At 45.8% G+C, this 25,291-nt stretch overlaps 1 protein-coding gene across 1 annotated transcript in view; it reads right to left on the bottom strand.

Annotated features, from left to right (window-relative positions):
- SEMA5A (semaphorin 5A) overlaps positions 1–25,291 on the bottom strand; it is a 539,522-nt gene that overhangs the window by 335,338 nt on the left and 178,893 nt on the right. The window contains 1 exon segment of the mRNA XM_021076851.1: positions 15,420–15,616. Coding sequence (XP_020932510.1) covers positions 15,420–15,540 — 121 coding nt within the window. The 5' untranslated portion in view covers positions 15,541–15,616.

Here is a 25,291-nt window from a genome sequence, read left to right as displayed (position 1 = left end):
AGCCTCCCCACAAGCTCTTCTTTAGCGAATATGTACCACAAATTTGGATGAGTTGTGCTTTTATTGTCACGCAGATGAAACTGTTTGAGAATTGCCCTTTGAATTTTTTATTTGACCTATGAGCCACTTAAAATTATACCGCCAAAACTCAAACATAATTTTCCACACATCCTTCTGTTAATGATATTTAGTTTGATTCTGATATGCTCAATGATCACACAGGCATGATTTCAATCCTTTCAAATATATTGAGGCTTGACTTAAGCTGATCTGTGTTTAGATTCTCCATCACCATGTCTTGGAAACTTGCTAGGTCTTGGATTGCTACTGCAATCATTGGCCTCATCTCGTTTATTTCCTTCATCTAAGTAATTACAGTCCTGCTCCATCTTCTGCCTAATGGACATGGTCTAAAAACTGCACTTGCTAATATTTTGTCTAGTCTTCTTGATTAATGCAAGAAGGTAAAAGAGATCCCTCTTTCCCATCATGGCCAGATAGTAAAGTCCCCGTACCATTTTTCAACTTAAAAATCATCTGTTTACCAAATCTTGGTCAATAGGAGACATGCAGGATGGAAGCTTTCTATCCATCTGTATACAATTTCCATAATTAGTATTAGATATTACGGTTAAAAACTCTATCATGAAAGAAGAATTCACTATTTCATATATTTTGCTTTGGTTTGCATTTATAGTCCTAAAACTAATTATTTTGAGTTAGGGATTTATACCTTCATCCTTGAATTTATCAGCTAAGATTTTGTTTCCCCACTATGAGAAGGAGAATTTATGATTTCCATAATGGAGCTTTATTTTTGTAGGTATTTTTTTTTTTTTTTTTGGTAGTGCTGACACTTTGGAATTAAGAAAAAAAAGCATTCAAATGAGTTCTAAATTTGAATAAATCATGCTTTATATTATTCTAGTCCCACTTTTTTTAATTCAGAAGATGTTTGAAATTGGCTTGAACCATTCCACCCAATGATTTGAAATTTCCTCTTGAACTCCGAAATTATAGCTTCTCAACATACCTTCGCATGATACACTAACACTAAAATCATAAGGACTAAATATTCAGATGTCCTGTTCCCTTAATCTCTGCTAGTTCCCAATACTGCTGTGCTTCAAAGAGTTTTGAAATATCACTAATAGCTGGGAGCATTATACAACTACATTTAAACTTGATGCCGGCTATTTTTAATGGTGGATATAATGACATCTGGTATTGCAAGTTTGTATTTTCACATGCACAGAAGCACACACAAACTCTCATTTCCCCCACTCAATATTCCTACAGAGGCAGCATTGCCATGCCTGTTTTTTTTAAGCATTAATGGAGGCACAGAATTATTAAGTATCTTGCCCAAGTTCACACAATCATTACATCTCAGGACACAAACCCAACATCTTGTCTCCGACTATATTGCTCTTTCTACTCAACAGCTAGTCAGTAATGACCTCAATTAAGGAGCCAGACCAACTCTAAGATTGTCCCTTTATACAGTAACCTCACACAGTACAGTTTGTTAAAGATCGCTAGATATTTATCTGGTAACAAGCAGACATTTATCAGCCAAATCGTTCCACTGCTTAATGGACCCCAATCTTGGCTTAGAGACGCTGGGGTCCTTCAGGGCCTTAGCATTCCTCTCCTGCTAGCAGATTAATATTGGCCTCCCACTTTCTGGTGTTCAGGGCCAAATCTGTTTCCAGCCTTCTAAGCAACTGGGAAAGGGAAATTTTCTCCCTTGGCTTCCAGGAGATCTGATTGTCCCTTCCCCTGTCTTACTGGCTGCCTCATCTCTCCAAACGCCGCATCCGGACTTACTCCAGGGTTCACTCATCAAACCTCTTCTCTTTTCTATCTACACTCGTTCCTCTACGGATTTCATGCAGTCTTCTGGCTTTAAATGGTATCTATATGCTGATAAATCCCCAATGCCTACCTGCAGCCAAGACGGCTCCCCAGAACTCCAGACTTGCATATGCAACGGATGACGTGACATTTCCACTTGGATGCTGAAGAAGCTTCTCACACTGAACGTGCCCCAAGGCGAGCTCCCGAAACTCCTTCCAAGGGCGACTCTCTCACAGTCTTCCTCATCTCTGTACCTAGCATTTCCCCTCTAACCAATGGCTCATGTCCAAGGCCTTACATCACCCTTGCCTTTCTCTTTCTCTTAACGGGACATACACAGTCTGAAAGGAAGTATGTTGGACTAGGCATCCAAATAAACCATATCCAGAATATGACCACGGCTCCCTGGGGTAGCTCATCCAAGTTGCCATCATCACAACCTAGATTACCCACCAGCCCCAAACTGCTCTCCCTGCCCTGCATCCCACCCACTACCCGCATTCAGCCTGTCCTCAGCACGGCAGCCAAGGTGACCCTGTAAGTCGCTCAAGTTCTTCTACTACATCACTCCTACACTCACGGTCTTCTCAATCCACAACCCCACCTCACGCAAAAGAAAGGTCAAAATCCTTAAAGGCCCTACAGGCCCTGGACCCCATTATGCTTCTAATCTCAGTTCCACTACTCTCCCCCTGCCCCCACCAAGGTTCTCTCCATTCTGGTCATCCTGGCCCCCTGCTGTCCCTCAAACCTGCCATGTGCCTCCTACCTCAGGGCCTTTGCACCTGCTCTCCCTTCTGCCTGGAACACACTTTCCTCAGTTATCCACATAGCTTGCTCCCTCACCTCAACTTGACTCAGTGGGTCATTCTGCAGGAGTCACAACCTAGTCAAGGAATCAGAAACCACCCTCAAACAGAGAAAATTTAATATAGAGCATTGGCTGGTTGCTATTGGGAGAACTGATAAAGTAAAAGAATGAAGGATGGGGCGTGGATGAGCCAAGGAGAAGGATGTGTGGCACACAGAGATGAGCAGTGACCAAGAAACTGGTGTGGCACCCATCTGCCCGCTCCTGCTGTTGTGCACTTGTCCAGCACCTGTGACTCAAGCAGTGGCCACCTGCTCCCAGGCTGGGGACTCAGAATCACCCCAGTGCTCAGCCACACAACAGAGGCATAAACATAATCCTCTCTATTTCTCCCGCCGCCTCAGCCACTGCTGGTTGGTTCCTCCCATTCACACGGCCTAACGGGAAGCAGCTGGTACGGGATCCCGAGGAATTTCACTGGCTCCTTGGCCAGCGGTACAAAGTGAAACATAAAAGGGGCAGGTGCGGGGAGGGAGACAACAGGTGAATGCCAGGCACACCTGGTTCCCCCATGAACATTGCAAGCTGCCTCCCCTGCTTGGCCCGTTTCCTGCTTTACGTTTTCCCTCCATCCTTAGCACCGGTCTATATTGTATCATCTTCTTATTGTCTGTCTCTTCTAAGAGAAAGTACACTCAGTGCGGGCTGAGACTCCTCCTGTTTCCGTTACTGGGGCAACCCTGGGACCGAACTCATTTCTGGCACATCATATGCACTCAGTAAATATGGATGGAATTATTAATGAACTGGACCTCTGCTTTTATCTTCCAACGAGCAGAAGCTAAAGCACTCTGTGTGCTGAGGGGAGGGACTCGAGTGGCATAAAATCAAAAATACAAATGAGAACAACAATCGTGAATCACCTCCTGAGAGCCACTGGGAGCTCAACGGGAAGCCCAGCCGACCCTGGCATCAGGGCCTGGCTTCGCTGATTCTAGGTAATAGGGTTTGCAGTCTAACACGCTGCCCAGAGGGGCCCTCAGGTGGGGACAGTCAGAGAGCAGTTCCACGGACTCGCAGACTCTCGCAGACTCGAAAAATCTATTCATTTCGGCACCCCCTGCGAGCAGGCACTGTGGCCACACTCTTGGTTATGAGCAAGAACGCGTCCTGCCTCGTGTGACACCTGTGGTCAGGTTTTCTGCCTCATGGGAGGCAAGTGGGAAAGCAAAAGAGACGTTAAGAATAACTCCTCCCCAAAAAGCTTCAGGGACGTAAAAAATTAAGGTACTGATTAAATTAGTACACACACTAAGATTTAAAAACCTCAATGTGGAGTTCCCGTTCTGACTCAGAGGAAACGAATCTGACGAGGATTCATGAAGACGCAGGTTTGATCCCTGGCCTCGCTCAGTGGGTTAAAGATCCAGCGTCGTCGTGAGCTGTGGTGTGTAGGTCGCAGATGCAGCTCGGATCCCACGTTGCTGTGGCTGTGGTGTAGGCTGGCAGCTACAGCTCCGATTCAACCCCTAGCCTGGGACCCTCCATATGGGGCTGCTGCGGCCCTAAAAAAAGCAAAAAAAAATGAAAATAAAAACTAGAGTCTCAACAATAATTTTACAAAATCTCATCCCCAGCTTTACCTCAATCCCACTGAACTACTTAACTTATAAAGTATTCCATGTTAAAGTAATAAAAACTATTCCCCACCAAGGTAAATCAATCCAAAAATTGATTATCTCAAGATAAAATATAGCACAAATTATTTCATTAGTGGCCCTAGAACACAAAAGTAATACGACCGCTACTGATTGTCTTCAAAACTCAATGCATTATTTTCATCAGAACTTAATCACTATTATACAAAACACACAACAGGGACCCTTTTTAGCTTTCATCGGTCAAAGGTCAATAACAACAGAAAAGTACAATGCGGATGTGAGAATCCGTTCACTCAATGAAGAGCCTATAGTGGTTGTTCAATGAATACAGTTTCCTCGAACATCTATCTATGTGCCCTCACAAATGATCATTACACACCTACTACCTTAGAGAGCTGAAAAGCGGCATGCTTTTTAATATCCCATTTTTTCAGATAGCAATCTAGCAAGAGACTTTCAAATTGTCAATGTGTTACAAACGCAGTTTTAAATGTATTTTTTAAAAGAAAGATTTTATTTATTTATTTATTTTACAGCCACATTTGCCGCACATGGAAGGACATTCTCAGGCTAGAGGTTGAGTCAGAGCTTCAGCTGAAGCCTATGCCACAGCACATGGATCCTTAACCCACTGAGCGAGGCCGGGGATCGAACCTGCTCCCTTGCGGATGCTATGCTGGGTTCTTAATCCACTGAGCCACAGCGGGAACCAGGTTTTAAACGTATTAAACAGGCAGTGAACTTATGACTCTGGTGCTTCACTTGCAAAGAGTTTTGTGTGCAGAGTCCATAAGACGCTGAGATTCCGTTATATGAAATCTCCAGTCATGTGCATGACAGAAGTTAAATTATTGATGGGTCCAAGGACTTTTTAAAGGATCCATAACCACACTTTTCCTCCCCAAGGAAACTCAAAGGAGGACAACTCATAACTCGTTATGGACCCTAAGTGAATCACACTTGGTTTACGTACATTTTAGTTTTACAGAGAAAAGCACAGGGGTCAGGACAGTTTTCAACAGTAAGCAGTATCTTGCTGCACTTTAATCAGAGTCATAGGAAAACACTGAAATGAATTTTACGCAATCTATTTTAAATTAAAATAAGATTTCCTAATTCTTCTGTGGTGAAAGAAGGCTACTATCATGTGCTCATACATGCTTGGCAATTTACGAAGGTCACATGGCAGATCTGAGACTGGAAGAACAGAGAGAAATACTGGAAACAATTTTAATCAAGGTTTATGTGCTCAAAGACTCTGAAATCTAACAAGGATTCTAGGAAATACCTACCAGGTATGAGGCCCTGGGACAGGCATGGGGCCCTGGGACACACAAGGGGTCAGGGGACAGAGGTGAAGCCATGGCACAGAAACATCTTCTCTGTCTCCCTCTGGTGTCCCCTTCCTTTTTTCTAAAAGGTCATAGTTCACTGTGCCTCAGGCTCTGTGGCTGCCCGAGCTCTGCCTTCTCCAGCCCCAAAGGGAGCAGGGGGTGAGCCAAGCAATGTCAGTGGCCCTGGGGCCTGTGAGCCAGTCAGGGGAAGAGCAGTGACAGGCAGAATCATGGGCAGGACTGGCAGTTAAGAGGGCATGAGGGAATGAGTGCACAACACCCTGCGGACCTGTAGAGAGACAGCCTCTCGGAGATGGCGAAGAGCCGACAGTTACAAAACATACCACGGGTTGTTATGGTCAACAAGGAACAAATCAATGCCTTTGACATGAAGCCGACGGTATATAATTATACTGTGCAAAAGGAAAATACAGGATCCATAACAAATATTCATGCATACTGTGGCGTGGGAATAGAACCCGAGTTTAAAGTCCTACGTGAGCCCCTTTTGGTCACGGTCCTTTCAATCTCCCGAGACTACACATGGGAATAAAGTCGGTTAAGCTCCAGGGCCACTTTGCCACACCCCCGTCGGGTCCCAGAGATGCCCTCCTCGGACCTGCGGCCAAATGTTGGGACTTCAATGTCAAATATCCACAAGATCTTCCATAAGGCCCAAAACAATTCTCATGCCCATCGACAAATCCAGAAGTAGGAAAACACTCAGTGGAAACACCCAGGAGTTAGAGATAAAGATCCCGGGGACCTAAGAGGAGAATTAGCAGCACCTGCCCGATTCTGCAGGCGCAAGTCATCTTAGGGGTTAATACTAAGTGCTGTCCAGAGAACTATATCCAGTCTCTTGGAACAGAGCATGATGGAAAACAATATAAGAAAGGGAATTATATATATGTATGACTGGGTCACTTTGCTGGGTCACTGCAGAAACTGGCACAACTTTGTAAATAAACTGTACCTTAATAAAAAAATTAATTCACTCAATGAATTAATGCCATCAAGGTCACTTCTGAGTGTACATCCAGACCACTATAGAGATACGTGCACCTCTATGGTCACAGCAGCACTATTCACAGCAGCCAAGACATGGAGGCAGCCTAAATGGACATTTATATATATATAATGAAATACTACTCAGCCATAAAAAAGAACAGAATAATGCCATGTGCCGCAACATGGACTCAACCAGAGATTCTCATACCAAGTGAACCAAGTCAGCAAGAGAAAGACAAATACCGTATGATCTCACTTATTTGTGGAATCTAAACTATGGCACAAGTGAACCTATCAACAAAACACTGACTCACAGCCATAGAGAACAGACTTGTGGTGGCCAAGGGGAGGGGAGAGGGAGGGATGGAGGGGTAGTTGGGGATTAACAGAGACAAATTAGTATATACAGAATGGCTACACGAGTTCCTTCTGTATAGCACAGGGAACTAGATTCAGCATCCTCTGATAAACCATGTTGAAAAAGAATGGATATATGTATGACTGGGTCACACTGCTGTATAGCAGAAATAACACAAGACGGCACATCAACTACACTTCGGTGAAATATTTTTTTAAAAAAATACTAAGGGCTGTCAGCTAAGATAACGAAGAAAGACCTCCAAAGGAGTCATGACATTAAGGCTGCAAGGCAAAGGAAGCCTGAATATAGCATGGCTCCCTCCACAGGTGGTCTCTGTGCAGAGTGTCAAATTGCTCCAATTCCCATAACCGGTGCACGTCTTCTGAACAGTAAGCACGCTGGGTAAACTTTAATCAATAAACAAACAAAAGCAGAATATGGCACTATCGCCTTAAGTGGACATTAAACATTTAAAACTCATTCCAGAGATGCTTATGAGACTCCCTGAGCGTGCTGAGAAACATGCTGTCTTGAAGGGTCACTATTTTTCCCTCCATACTGGAACAGACGTTTGGGCAAACGACAAGGACATAAGTGGGAAGGATGAGCCTGGCATGGGTCAGGCTGTGTGAGCAGCCACTGCACAATCAGGGATAAGCATTCCAGAACATGCACTCAAGGGAGTAACCTTGCAAACACAGCAAACGCTGGTAGGGCTTGTTGAGGAATGAACTCCACAAGACAAGAGGAGCCCGAAGTGGCAAATATTTTACCAAGGCTGGGAAAAAAGATCCTGCCAGCATCCTCTGCCCAGCCAGGTAAATCAAATCAAGGCTTCAATGAAACCCGCTCAGTTGTATCAAGATGTTACTGTAGCATCTGGTCCACTTCCTTCATAGCCAAGAGACTTCAATGTAGAACGCTAAATCATGAAATTTTAAATGCACAGGGAAACCAAGTTTTTTGTTTGTTTGTTTGTTTCGTTTTGTTTTGTTTTGGTCTTTGTAGGGCTGCACCCATGGCATACGGAAGACCCCAGGTTAGGGGCTGAAGCAGACCTGCAGGTGCCAGCTTACATCACAGCCACAGCAACGAGGGATCTGAGCCTCATCTGCAACCTACACCACCGCTCACGGCAACGCCAGATCCTTAACCCACTAAGCGAGGCCAGAGATCAAACCTGTATCCTCATGGATAGTAGCTGGATTCTTAACACAACTGAGCCACCACGGGAACTCCGAACAAGCTTTCAAATATCAAGATTATCCAATCTGTTCTTTATTTCTCTCTCATCAGTGTTTCATCGTACTTTCTCAAACTTTCGAGAAGAGAGCAGAGAGCAGTGTTCATGGAGCGTGGCTGTGGCCACCTGCCCAGCTGTAACGGGAGCCATTCCAAGCACTGACTGGACTCCAAATGGCCACAGGGAACTTTCTGTGTATGCTTTTGATCAACAGCCTCGTCCCTTCTTAATAGAAGCGCTTCCTTCCTAAAGCTCTGGTACACGTGGCCCATGGCCTGCCTCCTCCCTCGCAGCCAAGATCGAGGTCCTCAGGAACCCCCCCCAACAACTGCCCTGCATCCGGGGTGCCTGAGCCTCCCTCCCCCTGGGCCCGGTGGCCGTGGGGTCTGCTTCCTGGAAACTAATCCCTCACCTGTGCCCAGAATCCTGTCCCCTCCCACAGCCCCGGGGACTCTGCCTCGCCAGTGACCTCCCCCTCGCTCCTCTCTTCACGTAGCCCCGTGTTGGGATGGTTAAGTAATGCTCTCTTAAAAAGCCCTTCCCTGTCCTCGTGCCCCTGCCAAATGAGACGATAATTCTCTATTTTTATATCTTTTTCTTCACCTCACATTTATCCTTCCTCTCATCGCCATAAGGTTCCATCCCCCAGCATGGCTCTGAAAAACGCCACTTGCTATGGGTTGAACGTCATATGTTGAAAGCCTAACCTCGTGTACCTGTGACTGGACGTCTATCTGGAAATAGGGCTCTGATGTAAGTGAGTGAGATGAAGTCACGCTGGATGGGGGTGGGGGCTAGATCCAAGATGACTAGTGTCCTTATGGGAACAAGAGAAGACAAAGACACAGAGAGAGTGCCATGGACTACAGACTAGAGGGATGGAGCACAGCCAAGCAAAGGCCAAGCACAGCTGCCAAACCTCAGAAGCTAAAAAGCAGCAAATCAAGATTCGTGTCTGAAGCTTTCAGAGAGAGCAGAGCCCTGCTCCCACCTTGATGTTGGCCTTCCAGCCTCCACACCTCTAAGAGCACGCCATTGTTGTTGGTTTTGCTTTTTGTCTTTTTAGGGCTGTGCCCACGGCACATGGAGGTTTCCAAGCTAGGGGTCCAATCGGAGCTGCAGCCACTGGTCTACTCCACAGCCACAGCAACGAGGGATCTGAGCCGCGTCTGTGACCTATACCACAGCCTACACTGAGTGAGGCCAGGGATTGAACCTGTGTCCTCATGGATTCTAGTTGAGTTCGTTAACCACTGAGCCATGAAGGGAGCTCCCCAGGTTGTGGTATTTTGTTACAGCAGCAATGGGAAACTAATACACCCCTGCGGACAGAATTTCTGGGAGGGTGACCATCGGTCCCAGTTTTCCCAGGACATGGGGCTTTAGTGCTACCCCCCAGAGACATCCAGATGATGCTGTGACTCTACCTACTGGCCCACATCTGCCTTGAAATCACTGCATCACCAGACATGCTGATGGCCACCTCCCTCTTGAAAAAGCTCTCCTTTCTCGGCTCCCATGAGTCTTTGCTCTCCACTAATTCATTCTGGATGATGCCAGCTAGGAACTCAACATTCTCAGTGGAACGTCAGCATTTCAGACTCCCCGTCTTTATTGCACCTGGAATCCACAGCCAAGAACTTGGGGCTCACACTCCCGGCTTCCTGTTCCGTCCTGTTTTATCTCCTTAAATCAGCAGTGGTATCATCTTGAAATTTCCAGACTCCACCCAGCTCTTTACATTTCTGCTACCATTTCTATAGCTTAGGCCCTCCCAGCTGCTCCCTTTGGTCACAACAGCAGCCCTGGAAGAGGCTCTCGCTGCCTCCCTTCTGCTGTCCTCCAGGATGAGCCTGCGCAGACAGAGGGGACTGTTTTTTGTTTTGTTTTGTTTTCCTTTCTTTTTATGGATGTGCCTGCAGCACATGGAAGTTTCCAGGTTAGGGGTCAAATCAGAGCTGCAGCTGCCGGCCTACGCCACAGCCACAGCAATGCCAGATCCGAGCACACCTTCCACCTACACTGCGGCTTGCTGCAACTCCAGATCCTTAACCCACTGAGAGAGGCCAGGGACTGAACCCACATCCTCATGGGCATATGCTGGGTTCTTAACCCGCCGAACCACAGTCGGAACTGCAGAGGAGGACTTCTTGAGATGCCTTTTGATGCCATGTGTGATTAAATCCTCATCTGCCGCCACCTCCTCTCCGTGATTTGAAACAAGACGTCATGGCTTACTCTACTGGACACGTGCAGAAACCTGCGGGGCCCCTCCTTCGCTTCAGGGCTCATCCCCTCGCTGGTCTCCTCTCCCTGAAACACTGCTCCCTTCGTGAGAGTCGCGAACGCCTTCTGACAACCACCTGGGACTCAGCTGTGGCACTGCCTCATCCTAGAAACCTTCCTTATCCACTCCAACACAGCCCGGGCTTCCTGGGCTCCTGCAGCCCTCAGCAAAGACACCTGTGAGAACCCAACAGAATGTAATGCGATGGTCCTTTGGGTTTATATTCCTAAAGATACTCTAAACCCTTCGCAGGAATTCTAATTTTTGCCTTAAGTGCCCCAACTTTTAGCACAGACCCTGGTCTATAATAGGCACCTAACAGATGTTTGCTGAATGTTCACCCCCAATTTTAAAAATGCGAATAAAAAAGTATGCTGAGATGCCATTTATGAATTATGGATTTGTCCCAAATCCCAAAGCCTAACAGCGCACACTGCTGGAGAAAGGCTGGTGGGAAACAGAGGCTCACACCCCAGGCAACGCAACTGCAAAATGGCACAACTGGAGTTCCCATTGTGGTGCAGCGGAAATGAACCCAACTAGTATCCATGAGGCTGTGCGTTTGATCCCTGGCCTCGCTCAGTGGGTCAAGGACCTGGCATTGCCATTCGTTGTGGTATAGGTCGCAGACAGGGCTTGGATCCCACATTGCTATGGCTGTGGTGTAGGCCAACAGCTGTAGCTCCAATCCGCCCCCCAGCCTGGGAACTTCCATATGTCGTGGGTGCGGCGCTAAAAAGCAAAAATAAAATAAAATAGCACAACCTTCACAAAGGGAACTGGGTAATAGCTAGCAAAACCGCAACTGCATTTACTCTTTGACCCAGCAATCCCCATTCTAGGAATCTCTCCCATTGGTACCTTTCCAAAAATAGCAAAAGATGTTTGCAAGAGGTGCTGCACACGGCAACACTATACCTGATCACACATGAGAGAATAATCTAAACATCTCCCAGCAGGGGTTGTCAAGGAGGTTACAGCTCATTACATGAGCAGAGCTGTGTGACTATGAGCAAAAGAGATATAAATCCACATTACTAGGGAGTGAACGCCAGGGTACATTATGAGGTCAAAAAATGCTAGATACAGAAAAGTTTGCTCATAGGCTACTTTTTAAGAAAAGAGGGTACAAATATGTATGTATATGTGTGTGGAGTTTTGTTTCTATTAAGTAAGAGGCATCAGAGTTCCCTGGTGGCCTAGCAGTTAAGGACCTGCTATGGTCACTGCCGTGGCATGAGTTTGATCCCTGGCCCAGGAACTTTCACATGCTTCAAGCGTGGCCACAAAAAAAAAAAAAAAAAAAAAAAAAAAGCAGAAACCGTAAACTGTAAGTACAAGATGTGCTAAAGGCAGAGAGAGAGAACAAGGGAAAGAAAACAGGGCATGAAGCTGTTTTAATAAAAACGACCCCTTGTTTTATTAATTGGATGTAAAACACAACAGAATACTGCACCGCACGTTTTGAAAATCTCTAAAAATCAAAAGTGAAATTAAACTAATGAAACGGACTGGATTTTGAGGTGGTGGCAGAGCCACACAAGAGGAAATCACTTCAAGGGATTTCAAGGCAGGCATTTTGCTTCAGGGTCCCAGTGAGATTTATACCCAGAGGACTAACAGAAGGAAAATCACCTGAAAGGGTTTTCTGTAGTCAAAAATGATGAGTGTGGCACAGCACTGTGATTCTGAAGGGGCAGAGTAGGGGTTGCAGGAAAAGGCAAAGACATAATTATGTTGGCCTGTGGGACGGGATTCTGGGCACGGGAGAGAAAGATAAAATACAAGAGGTCCAGAAAATCCCTGGAGTCCTAGAGATGAGTTGGGAGTATCCAGAGGGACTTACAGTGCAGTTTAGACAGCATTTCCCTTAGTTCTATACTGAAAAGACCTCACTTTGAGCACCAGACAGAAATGGCTGCTCTCAGGTCTCTGGAGGGAAACGAACAAGAGGAGTCAGGGCTGTGTTGTTAACCCAGAGCATAATCGAGCCATCCACGGCCACTGTGTTGTCTCAGAAGAACCCGGGAGCCAACTTCAAGAGGCTCCCCTAAGCTTGACATGTGACAAGTTCACCAGCTACAAAAAAACCAAAGCTGCCATCGATTGAAATTTAGCAAATGTTGAAATCCATGTATTAATAATAATGTCAATACCAAAATGTTTAAGAAAGCAAACATACCCTCTTATTTTTCCCCTTTGGATAATGTGAGAGGACCAACTAACGAATGCACTTTTCACAAATGGTAAAGAAGTAGTTTCTGTTGCGGCTCAGGGGATGAAGAACCCAAAATAGTGTCCGCAAGGATGTGGGTTTGAACCACGGCCTCGCTCAGTGGGTTATGGATCTGGCATTGCTGCCAGCTACAGTGTAGGTCTCAGATGCGGCTTGGATCTGGTGTTGTTTAGGCCTGCAGCTGCAGCTCCAATTCAACCCCTAGCCTGGCAACTTCCATGTGCCACGGGTGGAACAGTTTAAAAGAAAGGAAAAAAAAAGGTATGGGAGTTCCCTTCGTGACTCAACGGTTAACGAACCCAACTAGTATCCATGAGGATGAAGGTTCGATCCATGGCCTCACTCAGTGGGTTAAGGATCCGGTGTTGCCCTGAGCTGTGGTGTAGGTCACAGACGTGGCTCGGATCTGGCATTGCTGTGGCTGTGGTGTAGGCCGGCAGATACAGCTCTGATTCGACCCTAGCCTGGAGCTGGATATATTTTAATAATTGTATTTTTTTTTTTTTTGTCTTTTTAGGGCTGCACTCGCAGCATAAATTATTAAAATACATTTTATTTTAATAATTCATCCAATGGATAGTTTTGTGTTTTGTTATTTTCTATCATAAAACATTTCTAATATATACAAAAATAAAATAGTCTAAGGAACACCCAGCCCCTGCATTTATTTATTCATGGTCCACTTTTTTTCTCCATATGCCACAGGTGCCGCCCTAAAAAGACAAAAAAAAAAACAAAAAACAACAACAACAACAAAAAACAACAAAGGTAAAGGAACTTAAAAGAAAGCACTGGCTCTGCCTTTCCTACATGAGTTGCATTCTCAAGATATTCAAATGGTTGAGGACAGAAAGTTGTTTTATATAGAACTATCTCAGCTATTACATGAAGAACGAAGAGTACAATTAAAACCTCCCAGTTTTGCCTACATGAGTCCATCAGTTGACCCAGGCCGTGATCTTCAACGGCTGATAACTTCCCATCCCGATGAAGGACACAGCGGCATCCACGACACAATGGGGACAAAAAGATGCACGCCTGCCTCTGAGTGGCCTCTCGAGATCATTGCTCATTTGCAGAAATACGCAGGACAGAAAAACATCCAAATGGCCCCAATGCGATGCACCGGGCAACACCTACCCTGGGGAAGCGCTCCAGGACAAAGAACTCGAGTTTCTTTAAGAATCAATTCACAAGGGGAACAACAGGAACAACCACCACCGCAAAACACAGCGAAAGATGCAGAGCCTCAAGAACTAAACCAACTAACTGCCACGTATGGACTTCGTTCAGTTCCCGACTCAATCCCATTGTTAACGAAACAGGCAGAAGCATTGCAAGGACACCAGGGATCTCAGTGAACCCACGGGGTGTCAGCTAGTTTTACGGAACTGGTTTTTGCTTGAGTCTTGTACTGTTTGGTGTGATAACGGTATTACAAATCCCTTACCTTTGATCGTCAAAAACTGAAATTTTTATGATAAAATTCAATGATTTCTTGCATTTGCTTCAAAATAATTTGGCAAGTGGCGGGTGGAGTGTGAGCGGGGAGTTCAGAGAAAAAAGGTGGGCCATGAATAAATACACGCAGGGGCTGGGTGTTCCTTAGACTATTTTATTTTTGTATATATTGGATATGTTTTGTGATACAAAATAACAAAACACAAAACTATCTATTGGAGGAATTCTTAAAATACAATATCTGATAAATTAATACTTAGTGTCTTGATATAAGTACAAGGTTCTTGAGGACAGGGACACAGACGCACTTACCTTTCATCCTGGATGCTCAGAATGAGTCCCCAGGGTGCAAAGAACCCTAAATAAATTTTGAGGATTTAAGGAATAAAAGAATGTACATAGATACTAATTAGTTAATCCTACAGATCTGTGGAGATCCTTGAGGCGGTAAACCAATTCTGTCTGGGATGCAAGGCCAGATAGAGACCAAGGCTTTGCTGGGAAAAGCCGAAATGAAGAATCTTTGGTTTGGGTTGCTTCTGTTGTTATTTCTATGGGTCACATTTTAATCCCCTGGTTCAAATGCCAAGGAGGGTGACAGTACCTGCTAACTCCAGGTGGCCTTACCAACGGGATTTTCTGCCCATGACAGCTCTGGGCTTAGATGCTTATTGAGGTGGTGGTCGGTTTCAGAATGTGAAATTCTTATGAGGGGGGATTTTGTATTTTTGCTCTCATTTTTTTTTTTTTGTCTTTTTGTCTTTTGTCTTTTGTTGTTGCTATTTCTTGGGCAGCTCCCGTGGCATATGGAGATTCCCAGGCTAGGGGTTGAATCGGAACTGTAGCCACCACCGGCCTATGCCAGAGCCACAGCAACGCGGGATCCGAGCCGCGTCTGCAACCTTCACCACAGCTCACGGCAACGCCGGATCGTTAACCCACTGAGCAAGGGCAAGGACCGAACCGGCAACCTCATGGTTCCTAGTCGGATTCGTTAACCACTGTGCCACGACGGCAACTCCTCCTGCTCTCTTTTTTAAACGGTGTCTAAAACGAGTCGCAGACTGTGAGAGTGATAATTTTACCCCCCTCCCCCCGTGTATGGAACCTGCAGTAAATGGCACCTCTGCCATCAGAGCACGCTTGTCGCTCACCTTTATAGGAGATGACCGGATGCTCTGCTCTCTGGCACTGGGATGCGTCTGTCTCTGGCTGGGCGAGTCTCCACCACCCCAGGCTGGAGAACAGCCATGCGATGATGCAGGGTCCCTTCATGGTGGGCAGGGGGCCTTGGACTCTGGGCGCTTGTCTTTAACCAGAAGCTCGTCTTCCCGTCATGTGGGGAAAGTGCCTAAAATACACAAAACACAACAAGTGGGTGAACAAGAGTTCAGATTTTCTGGTGTGGGGGCAGGGTCTTTTGGTAAAGCCTCTTCTTGCTCTTTAAGAAAAAAAAAAAAAAAAAAAAAAAAAAAAAGAGCCTTGGAGTGCTTAGACACACCTTTTTTCCTAGAATGTATTTCAGAAATGTGTGAGGATATGCGTATGTCTCAATCCAGACCTCTTGCCCTCCTAATAATTTTATGAGATAACCCATCCATTATAAAGGGAGAAATGTGCTCAGGTTTAAGCTCTACTGAGCTGTGATCCTCACCTCTGAGGAATACAGTTTAAGCGTTGTGATCATGGATTGGTTTTCCCTGGGAATGCTGTTCTTACCCCATGTGCAAACACAAATCTACATGTGCAAGCCCTAAGAATCCTTCCCTTTCCCTTTTCAAAATACAAAAGCCACTATTAAATAAGGCCATGACCATTGTCTTTTACTAATAACCTGATTAATAGTGTGCTATCCAATTCTTAAAAACCATCCATAGTTGCTGAATTTATCCTTTGAAATTTACAGAGGACCTGCCTGCAAAGTTTCTGGCTCGAGATCAAGTGTGAATCAAATAAAGCCTCTATGGAGCACCTACTGGGTGAAATCAAATTACTATGCTGGGAGCTGTAAGACTTTAAAGATTATGAATAATTTAAAAGATTAATAAGCTTTAAAATAAGACAGGCTTATAAAAATAACTATAATCCAAGCTGTTAGAAAACCGTAAAAAGAAGCAGGAGTTCTGGGGGAGTTAAGAGAGAGGGTACCACTGCTATTTCAAGATCAAGGAAGAGTCCAAGGAGTTCATGTTTGAGTTTAATCGTGGAGGATAAAGAGGATTTCAACAGAAGGAGATTTCTGGAAGTCATCCAGAAGAGGATGAAGGATGCACTGGAAAGGCAAGAGGAAGCAGCAGGCAAGATGTCTTGGGAATAGTTTACGGCCCTTGACCTTGACCCCAGGAGCTATAAAGGGGAGTAGTGGGAAGGGGCTAAGAGAGGAGGTTGGGTTAAGATTCAGAAAGCGAACATACCAAGGTCTGAGGTCTCTATTTTTAGGCAACAAACTACCACAATAGATTAACATGAGAAGAAATATCGGTAAGATCCCTCTCACCGTCGTGTACATGGGACATTGGATAAAGAAGAGCCTGGAGGTGAAGTTAATCTGAAGCTATGGCAATTTTCAGAAGGGAAATAAATGAAGCTGGGACTTCAGGAGGCATCAGCATCAATGGAAATTAAGGCAAACCCAGCAAAGACTCAGTGTGGTGGGTACGGAAAATTAAAGATGTCCACAGCTTCAACCTTCCTTTCACAGAAGGTGGATCCATGAACCTGGTTGATTCTATGATTCCTTTGCCCCAATACAACAAGAGTGATGAACCCAAGTTTCCAGGACCACACCCTAAAGAAGCTGGCAGTTTCTACTTCCTGTCTCTCGGAACACGTTCTCTGGAGGCATCAAGACTTGAGGTCGGAAGTCCAATGTCCCAAAAGTGCCTTGCTAGAGAGACTACAGGTAGGACCTCCTAGTAACACATGCTCTGAGCCCAGGTTCCCAGCCACCCCCGCCAAGACACCAGAGGTGTAAGTAGGCAGGAAACCCACTGACATCAGAAAGTGTCCCAAGAGCAAAGGAGCCAATCAGTTAAGCCCTGATTCCAAGTTCCTAAACCCAAAGTGAAGAGGGACAGATGCACTCAAGAGAAAGAATGCAAGTCGCCTCGAGGAGAGTAATGTCATTTTTTTCTTTCTTTCTTTCTTTTTTTTTTTTTCTTGTTTTGGCCATTTCTTGGGCTGCTCCTGGGGCATATGGAGGTTCCCAGGCTAGGGGTCGAATCCGAGCTGTAGCCCCCAGTCTACGCCAGAGCCACAGCAACTTGGGATCTGAGCCGCATCCGTGACCTACACCACAGCTCACAGCAACACCAGATCCTTAACCCACTGAGCAAGGCCATGGTTCCTAGTCGGATTCGTTAACCACTGAGCCAAGATGGGAACTTTTTGTGTGTGTGTCCACCCTCCAAGAGTTTATAAGCCGGGGAGGAGGGAAACTCCCCATTTTTTCAAATATGATCATCAACAGACGTTTTAGAAGGGAATACGATCCCTTGGTTCTGTGCATGTTGGGTTTAAGATGCTGAGAGAGTATTTCAGGAAATTCAGCAGATTGTGGAAAATCCAGGTTGGATGCTCAGGAAAAAGAAAGACTTCAGAGACAGCATATAATATGTGGAATTTTAGAATCATGGGTGTGGTTGAGACGCACAAAGGGAAATCATGAGAGGGAACAAGAAGGGCTGGAGGAAAGTATTTATTTAGAAGTTGTTGAAAGAAAGAAACCACACGAAGGTGAGAGAAGAGAACAGATATAGCACATCAAGCGAATACAGCAGCATGGGGACCAAGAGTTGGAAGGTAGAAATAACACGTTTTCAAAAGAGGTCTGGTCACCTGTATCACCACGCCTGTGGCCACCACAGGTCTGTTTGCCAAGTCTGTGAGTCTATTTCGGTTTTGTCAATAGATGCATTTGTACCACAGTTTAGATTCCACATATAAGTGCTATCATATGGTATTTGTCTTTCTCTTTCTGACTTACTTCACTTGGTATGAGAATCTCTAGTTGCATTCATGTTGCTGCAAATGCAACCCCTTCTTTTCTGATCCCTCTGACCTGAGACTTAGGACATGACAGTTCATCAAATGACATAGTTTATTACAGAAGAACACCTGTTAGAGGGGATTTAGATGCAGTTTTGTTCTGTGCGGAATAAGGCGATTTGGAGTGCCTCCCCTGTCCCCTCCAGGTGGGCTGCAGGTAGATAACCGTGGCCCCACATCAAAACACACTGGAGATTAAAAAAATATGGGAAGGCTAATGAACATCACAACGGATGCTCAGGAAGTGCTGGTGAGCTCTGTGGCAGCTGGGACAGCAAGCACTCTACCAGGGCCTGGCACGCAACAGGCACCCAGAGCAGTATCTCTGACAGGCGGATTCCCAACAGAACAGCATTCCGTCATAGAGATAGGCGGGAGTGCAGCCTCTGAGACTGAGGGCCAGTCACCTAAATGCTAAGAGCAAATTTGTGTTGTGCAGATAGCTTCTCAATGCATCCGATGCAAGACAACATAGAATCCCCTTCTGTTAACTACAAAACAAGTTGTGCAGACAAGCGCCAATTGGAACTGACCTACACTCACCGTAGCCACGCGCTCCCATCTCAGCTCTAACATCCTCCTGAAGGAAAGGTGGAGAAAAACAACACAAGGGCCTGACACGTTCCCTCCCTGGGATTCTGAACGTGATGATTAGAGGAGGAAACGCATGTCAAGTGAGAGAGCAGCTAAAGTGGGACAGCGGTTCAACGGGGATGAGACAAAATTACATGATTGCCAGGTTAGGCTAAGGGAAGCACATTTAATGAGCACAGGTGATTTTTAGAAGTTTATAATTTTCAGACTATATACCATGGTACCTTTTTATCTTAAACCAAAAGTTCTATAAAAAGTCCGCCTGGTAAGGTGGCAGGGAGGGGCGTTTATAACCTTGATTTAGAGTGAGGTTTTTCTGAGCATCCTACCAGCAAGGCTACCTCCTTGAAGAATCCTTTACTCTAAGTAGGCTCAGATCTAAATACCAGATCAGACTCTCACCTCTTGGTGGAACATGGTGGGGGAAGCAGGGTTAAATCAGAGATTTTAGCACTCAGTCGCAGCAGTACTGACATTTAGAGTCAGAGAGTTCTTTGTTTGGGGCACTGATCTCTGTATCCAGCAACATTCCTCGTCTCTACCTGTTAGATGCCAGAAACACCCCCCCCCCAATTTGGGTCAATCCAAACTGTCCCCAGACTTTGCCAAATCACCCTGGTTGAGTGTCTCTGCTTTGTACACATCAAAGTACCTCTCCCTCATTGGAAATTAAATAAGCTATCATCACTTGAAAGATTATTTTTAAATATACTTATGTCGATCACCCAACTGAATTCATACTGAATCTTTTCAGCGAAATCTCAATAAAAATGAAAGCCACATTAACGAGAAGGATTTTCTACACTGGGGAAATACACGATGAAGGAATTTTCAAAGGATCCATTTCAATAAAATTGCCCAAATATCAACCCACCACCTCCGGAAAATTAAAAAGGTGTTTGTTGAGTTGTTACTAAACGAGAGGTTTTTGCCAACAGGAAGATTTATTACGGCAGATGGATTTGGGCTACAAAATAGAAGCATTTTTGTTGCATCCATTTCAAGATCCCTGAAGCCTTCCTCTTAGTTTCTTGATGTGGGAGGAGGATGTGTCTATAAGCTCCATCTAAACAGCAAACCTCTGTATCTACGTGTTGGTGCAGTAAATAACCTTTCCCATTCACACCCACACTGCCAATGAATAGACTCTGAGGAACAGAAAAACAACGGTTCCTTTTAGTTTAAAAGAAATGGCTGTCAGATTAAAAAGAAATCAGAATGAAAGCTTACACAAGAAGTTTTGCTTAGGGAACAAAGTCAAACTAGTTATTAATAATAATTTAAAAAAAAATCCAGAATAAGCCTCATGTATTTCTTTGCAGGGGAGGCTGCGTTCCTTCGGAGCCTTAAGCCTGCTGCAAAGAATGTCTAATGTATAGGGAGTTCCCATTGTGGCTCCGCTGAAACGCATCTGACTAGCATCCATGAGGATGCGGGATTGATCCCTGGCCTCGATCAGTGGGTTAAGGATCTGGTGTTGCTGTGAGCTGTGGTACAGGCCGCAGACTCTGCTCGGATCTGGTGTTGCTGTGGCTGCGGTGTAGGCCGGCAGCTGTAGCTCCGATTCCACCCCCAGCCTGGGAACCTCCATATGCCGCAGGTGCGGCCCTAAAAAGCAAAAGAAAAATAACAGAATATAGATATACATACATATGCATATATGTGTGTGTGTGTGTGTGTGTGTGTGTGTAGGACTGGACCGCTTTCCTGTACAGCAGAAATTGACACAACATGGTCCATCAGCTATACTTTAATAAAAATAAAAAATAAGCAAAGTTGGAAGTGGCCCGATCAAGGGGCGCAACTCAGGGTCCGTGGATACCCTGCCAGCCAGGATCTGCCCTGAAGACTTAAGGGCTCCATCCTAGAACGGATGAAGTCTAGTGAGAGAACTGATCAATGAGCTGCTGGGAGAGGACCAGGAAGCAGAGTTCCACACCCACCAGAGCACCCCGGTCCTCAGGAGCTGCTTCGCGGTGTGCTCTTAATTGTAACATCAGACAGACAACAGCCAGATTTACGAGAAGGAGCTGGGTAGCTCCTCTGACAGGTCCGCATTTGCCCTCCTCCTTCCATCTCTTGGCCCTGTTCAGGGGATCAGATGAACTGCTCCCCTAAAGATGAAAAGCCCCAGCCCACGCTGCAAGCAGCAGAACCCACTGGAGAAGTCCACCCAGCATCCCATGAAACCTCCCGGTCTTAGCCCTACCCACCTGGGTACAGCCAGCCAAACACGGTGACGCGGTGTCTGTTGCACCATCGCCAGCTGCTGCCAGGTAAACAGCCCTGCCCTACTCAGAATCTCTCGGGTTTCTCTGGGGCTTTCCAAAGAAAATACCATGCCCTTTCACCAGTAATGCAACTCCTTCTAATTCCACCTCCACCAACCCTGCCACAAAGGTCACCTCCAGCCCTTCCAGCCTAGTCCGAGTCCTAGAGTAAGCCTGGCACACGCATCTGCACAATTGCTGATGCCTCAGGCCGCACCCCTGCCCTGCGCCCTCCTGCTACTCAAGGTCAAGGCTGGCCTCCATCTACCACACACAGAGCGGCTACCCTCTCCCGTCCTCGGTGGCAGATCCTTTTGGGGAGACCCCAATGTGCCAATTCCGGTGCCTGCTTCCTCATCAAAGGTTACCCAGAAGGTCATATAACCTTCTGTGTTTCTAAGTTTTGACTGCGTCTTTATATTGGAACCAAGCTAAGGGTTGAACGTGTAATTACAGTCCCAGATGTAAGCATTGCCACATGCTGAATCGGCCGCCTGAATGAGTCAGAAATCGCATGGCCGACCTTCTATTTAGGGTCTAGAAGTCACTCATTTCTTGCCACAGAGCAAGCACCATTGTCAAGTGGCTTATTCAGCCCTTGGCACACAGGAGACAGGAAGTGACTCAACAATTCATATTTTTTGAGAGAAGGAAGAGGCATTAAAATCACCTCTCTCTTCACCTCGTTGCAGAGAAAGCGAAGGCTCAGATGGGCCGAACACACCTTACAGGTTGAAAGGTGAGATCAAGGGCACAGTGCCCTGTGGCCCTTTGCACGGTACACTCAGCCTCCCTGCTCACCCCGGTAAAACCACACACTCGTGGCCACAAGTTCAACTGGCCCCAATCACCTGCAGAAACAGAGTCCTCTCTCCAGAGCAAAGCGTAAGGGATGACCCATTGCCTGGAAACAGAGGGCTTCATTGATCTGGCCAGTCATGGGGAAGCAGGCCACTTGTGGGCACAGGGCTGCTCCCCAGCACAGGGGGATAAAGATGGAAAGGACACAGTCCGGACACGTCCAAGTCCCAGGTATCAACAGTCAAGCAAGCAAACCTCTATCTTTCAACCATTACCAAAGGGCAGTAGGAACAGTCTTAGCGAACGCAGAAAAAGGAGGGATCCCTCTGAAGGCAGGGAGAACAACAGAAGCCGGGGCTTCTGAAGGGGGTTCACATGCAAGTGTTCAAACAAGCAGGAATAAAGGTCCAGGAGACCCTAAGTCCATGGTGTGCTCAGGGCTGCAAGAAACGCACCAAACGAATCTGAGCTCTTTCCTCATGGTGGCCTCAGCCATTCTAGGTCCTAAGCTGGAAATGGAGTAAACGAAGAATCGATAAAACAGTAAAAACTTAATTTAATGCCCAGGGTTCAAGTAAACAGATGCTTCCACCCTGTTGCAAAAACAATAACTGAGCATCTCATTCTTTGGGAAATAAAGCAAAGTTAAGAGTTTTCTTGTTATTTTACTGAATCTATAAAGAGCCATCAGGATGTTCACCAAACACACTGCATCTTCAACTTTTAGGGACGTTTTGGTAAGAATTGGATCCTTCTAAATATTATTTTAACCCACATACCGTGACTGCCCAATCTCAGCCAAAAGAGGTTTAACACAAATGAATTAGGGCAACATTTTTAGGAATGTGTTAATGAAAATTCGGACTGCCCTTAAGGACAGAAGCACTGCGGGTGCCACCTTCAGGTAAGTAACTGAATAAGAAATCGGCTTTGTTACTCACGGATTTTCACCATCTCTGAGCTGAGATGAGATGGAATTTTACGGCTATATAAAATGACCTCATGGTAGAAAATGGGAAAAAGCAAACATTAAGCTATTTTATACATTTCAATAAGGGTTCGGCTCCAGTGACCTTATTTTATATCTCTCTTCAAAGAGAATTGTTATTATACTTTTGCCTTTTTCCCCTTGTTTAGCTCCAGATGGCCTGGAGGAACCATAAAAATAAATGAAGTCCATTAGATAAAATTATTATTTACACAAAGGCAATATTAATTTTATCTGTCAGCAGGTTTTAAAACCAAGTGAAAGTCTGTTCAGTCTACTTCTATGCCAGCCAAACCCGTAGGAACCCTTTCCAAGAAAGAAAGGGGAAAAAAAAAAAAAAACCTTAAATTATGGGTCCTTCAAGGCAACATAACTGTATTTCTAAAGGATTTAACCAGAGATGTTTCTTCAAGGCAGGAAACTACGGACGCAACAAAATAATCAAGTTATACATGACTCTCTTAGTGTGAAAATTACGACTCATGGCTCCCATGTGTTTTTAGTTCAGATAAGCAGAAGGTGGAATATGCCACCTTCTCTCCTGTCACCTGCAAGGTGTGATGGCTCTGACGCCGTGCAGAAGATGCAAGAGAGGCAGGAAGAAAAGAATGAGCTCCCCAATGTCCCTACTCTGGTCAGCGTCACTAGACATCTTCTCATGGCCAAGTCCAGTGGGCTCATGAATCTGGACGTCTCCATGGCATCCGTGCCAATGGCCTCTCCTCTTGAGTATCTCTTGAAACCCCTCTTTTCCCTGGTTTCTCTAACACCCCAACCTCCCTGTGTTCCTACTGCAACCAGCACTCTTTCTCTGAAGCCTTCCCTGTAAATAAAAGTGCAAATGGTCGTTTCTGCTCCATGTACACATTCTCAGTGGCCATCTCTCCAACTCGCATGACATGATGTACTTTCTAAAAGTGAGTGCCTTCCAAATCTGTAAGTCTCTTCCAGACCTCCGAACACAATCCAGACCCACCAAGGGGCTCCTGTTGTTGCTCCATGGGTTAAGGACCCAATGATGTTTCTGCGATGATGAGGGTTTGATCCCTGACCTCACTCAGTGGGTTAAAGATCCAGCTGGGAAGCTCCCCTCGTGGCTCAGTGGTTAACAAACCCGACTAGTATCCATGAGGACACGGCTTTGATCCTTGGCCTTGCTCAGTGAGTTAAGGATCCGGCGTTGCTGTGAGCTGTGGGGCAGGTCACAAACACAGCCCGGATGTGGCATTGCTGTGGCTGTGGTGTAGCCAGAGGCTACAGCTCTGATTCGACCCCTAGCCTGGGAACCTCCATACGCCTCAGGTGTGGCCCTAAAAAAAGGCAAAATACCAAAAAAAAAAAAAAAAATCCATCTGGCATTGTCCTAAGCTGCGGCATAGGTCACAGATGCGGCGGTTCAGATCTGCTGTGGCTGTGGCTTAGGCCTCAGCTGCAGCTTTGAGTCCACCACCAGCCAGGGAACTTCCGTATGCTGCAGGTGCAGGCATAAAAAGAAAAATAATAACACTCCAGACCCATAAGTCAAAGTAGCCACCTTCACATAAACAAGCCAGAGGTACCTCATCAGAAGGCGACCTGGTTATCTGTCATCGCCAACTGTCTCCGTGTCTATTTCCTCTCAGGACTGTGGCTCCACCACTTGCATGGACATTCAATTCATGACCTGAGGACTCCCCCACCATCGCACCCCCTCACCTCCCCAGAGCCCGTCTGTCCTTCTGTCACTCTGTTCTGACGACTCTCCTCTTAACCATATCTAGAATCACGCCCCCCTTCCCACCGTGACCAGCCCTCTCTCTATTTCTCACCTCTACAATCTCAGCTGCTTTGGACACATTTCCCTGCCTTGGTTCCCATTCTTAAGCTTCATCTCTGAGTAGCCGTCTTTGATGGGTTCCCATCTCCCCCTCATCCTCGTGTGACCCCCCCGCCCCCGTACATCGGCGCTCATTTCTATTAAAGCGTGTATCATCCGGAACGACAATCCCCAAATTCCAAACCCAGGCTGGGAAAACCTCAGCCTCCGGACAAGACAGGACATAGCATACACAAAAAAGTTACTGCCCGAGAAAGGAGCTGATGGAGAAAAATAATGCAAACCCTCACTCACCTCTCCAACTTCTTAACATTTCTGCTTCCATTAAAATGCAATTCATGTTCCCTGTCCTTCTCTGACTCTGCTATGCATTGTCACAGATGTTTTATTCCTCTACGAAAACTCTCTTAACATCTGGTCCACATACAAGGATTCCCATGGTTTTGAGAAATGTCCTTTCTAAATGTCATCATTTTCCAATTAATGGTCCAAAGGGATGAAGGGATTACT

This window comes from Sus scrofa, chromosome 16 (assembly GCF_000003025.6).
Source record: "Sus scrofa isolate TJ Tabasco breed Duroc chromosome 16, Sscrofa11.1, whole genome shotgun sequence".
Classification (NCBI taxonomy): domain Eukaryota; kingdom Metazoa; phylum Chordata; class Mammalia; order Artiodactyla; family Suidae; genus Sus; species Sus scrofa.
Note: the sequence above shows the minus strand (reverse complement) of the source record. Positions and strands in the feature narration are given on the sequence as shown.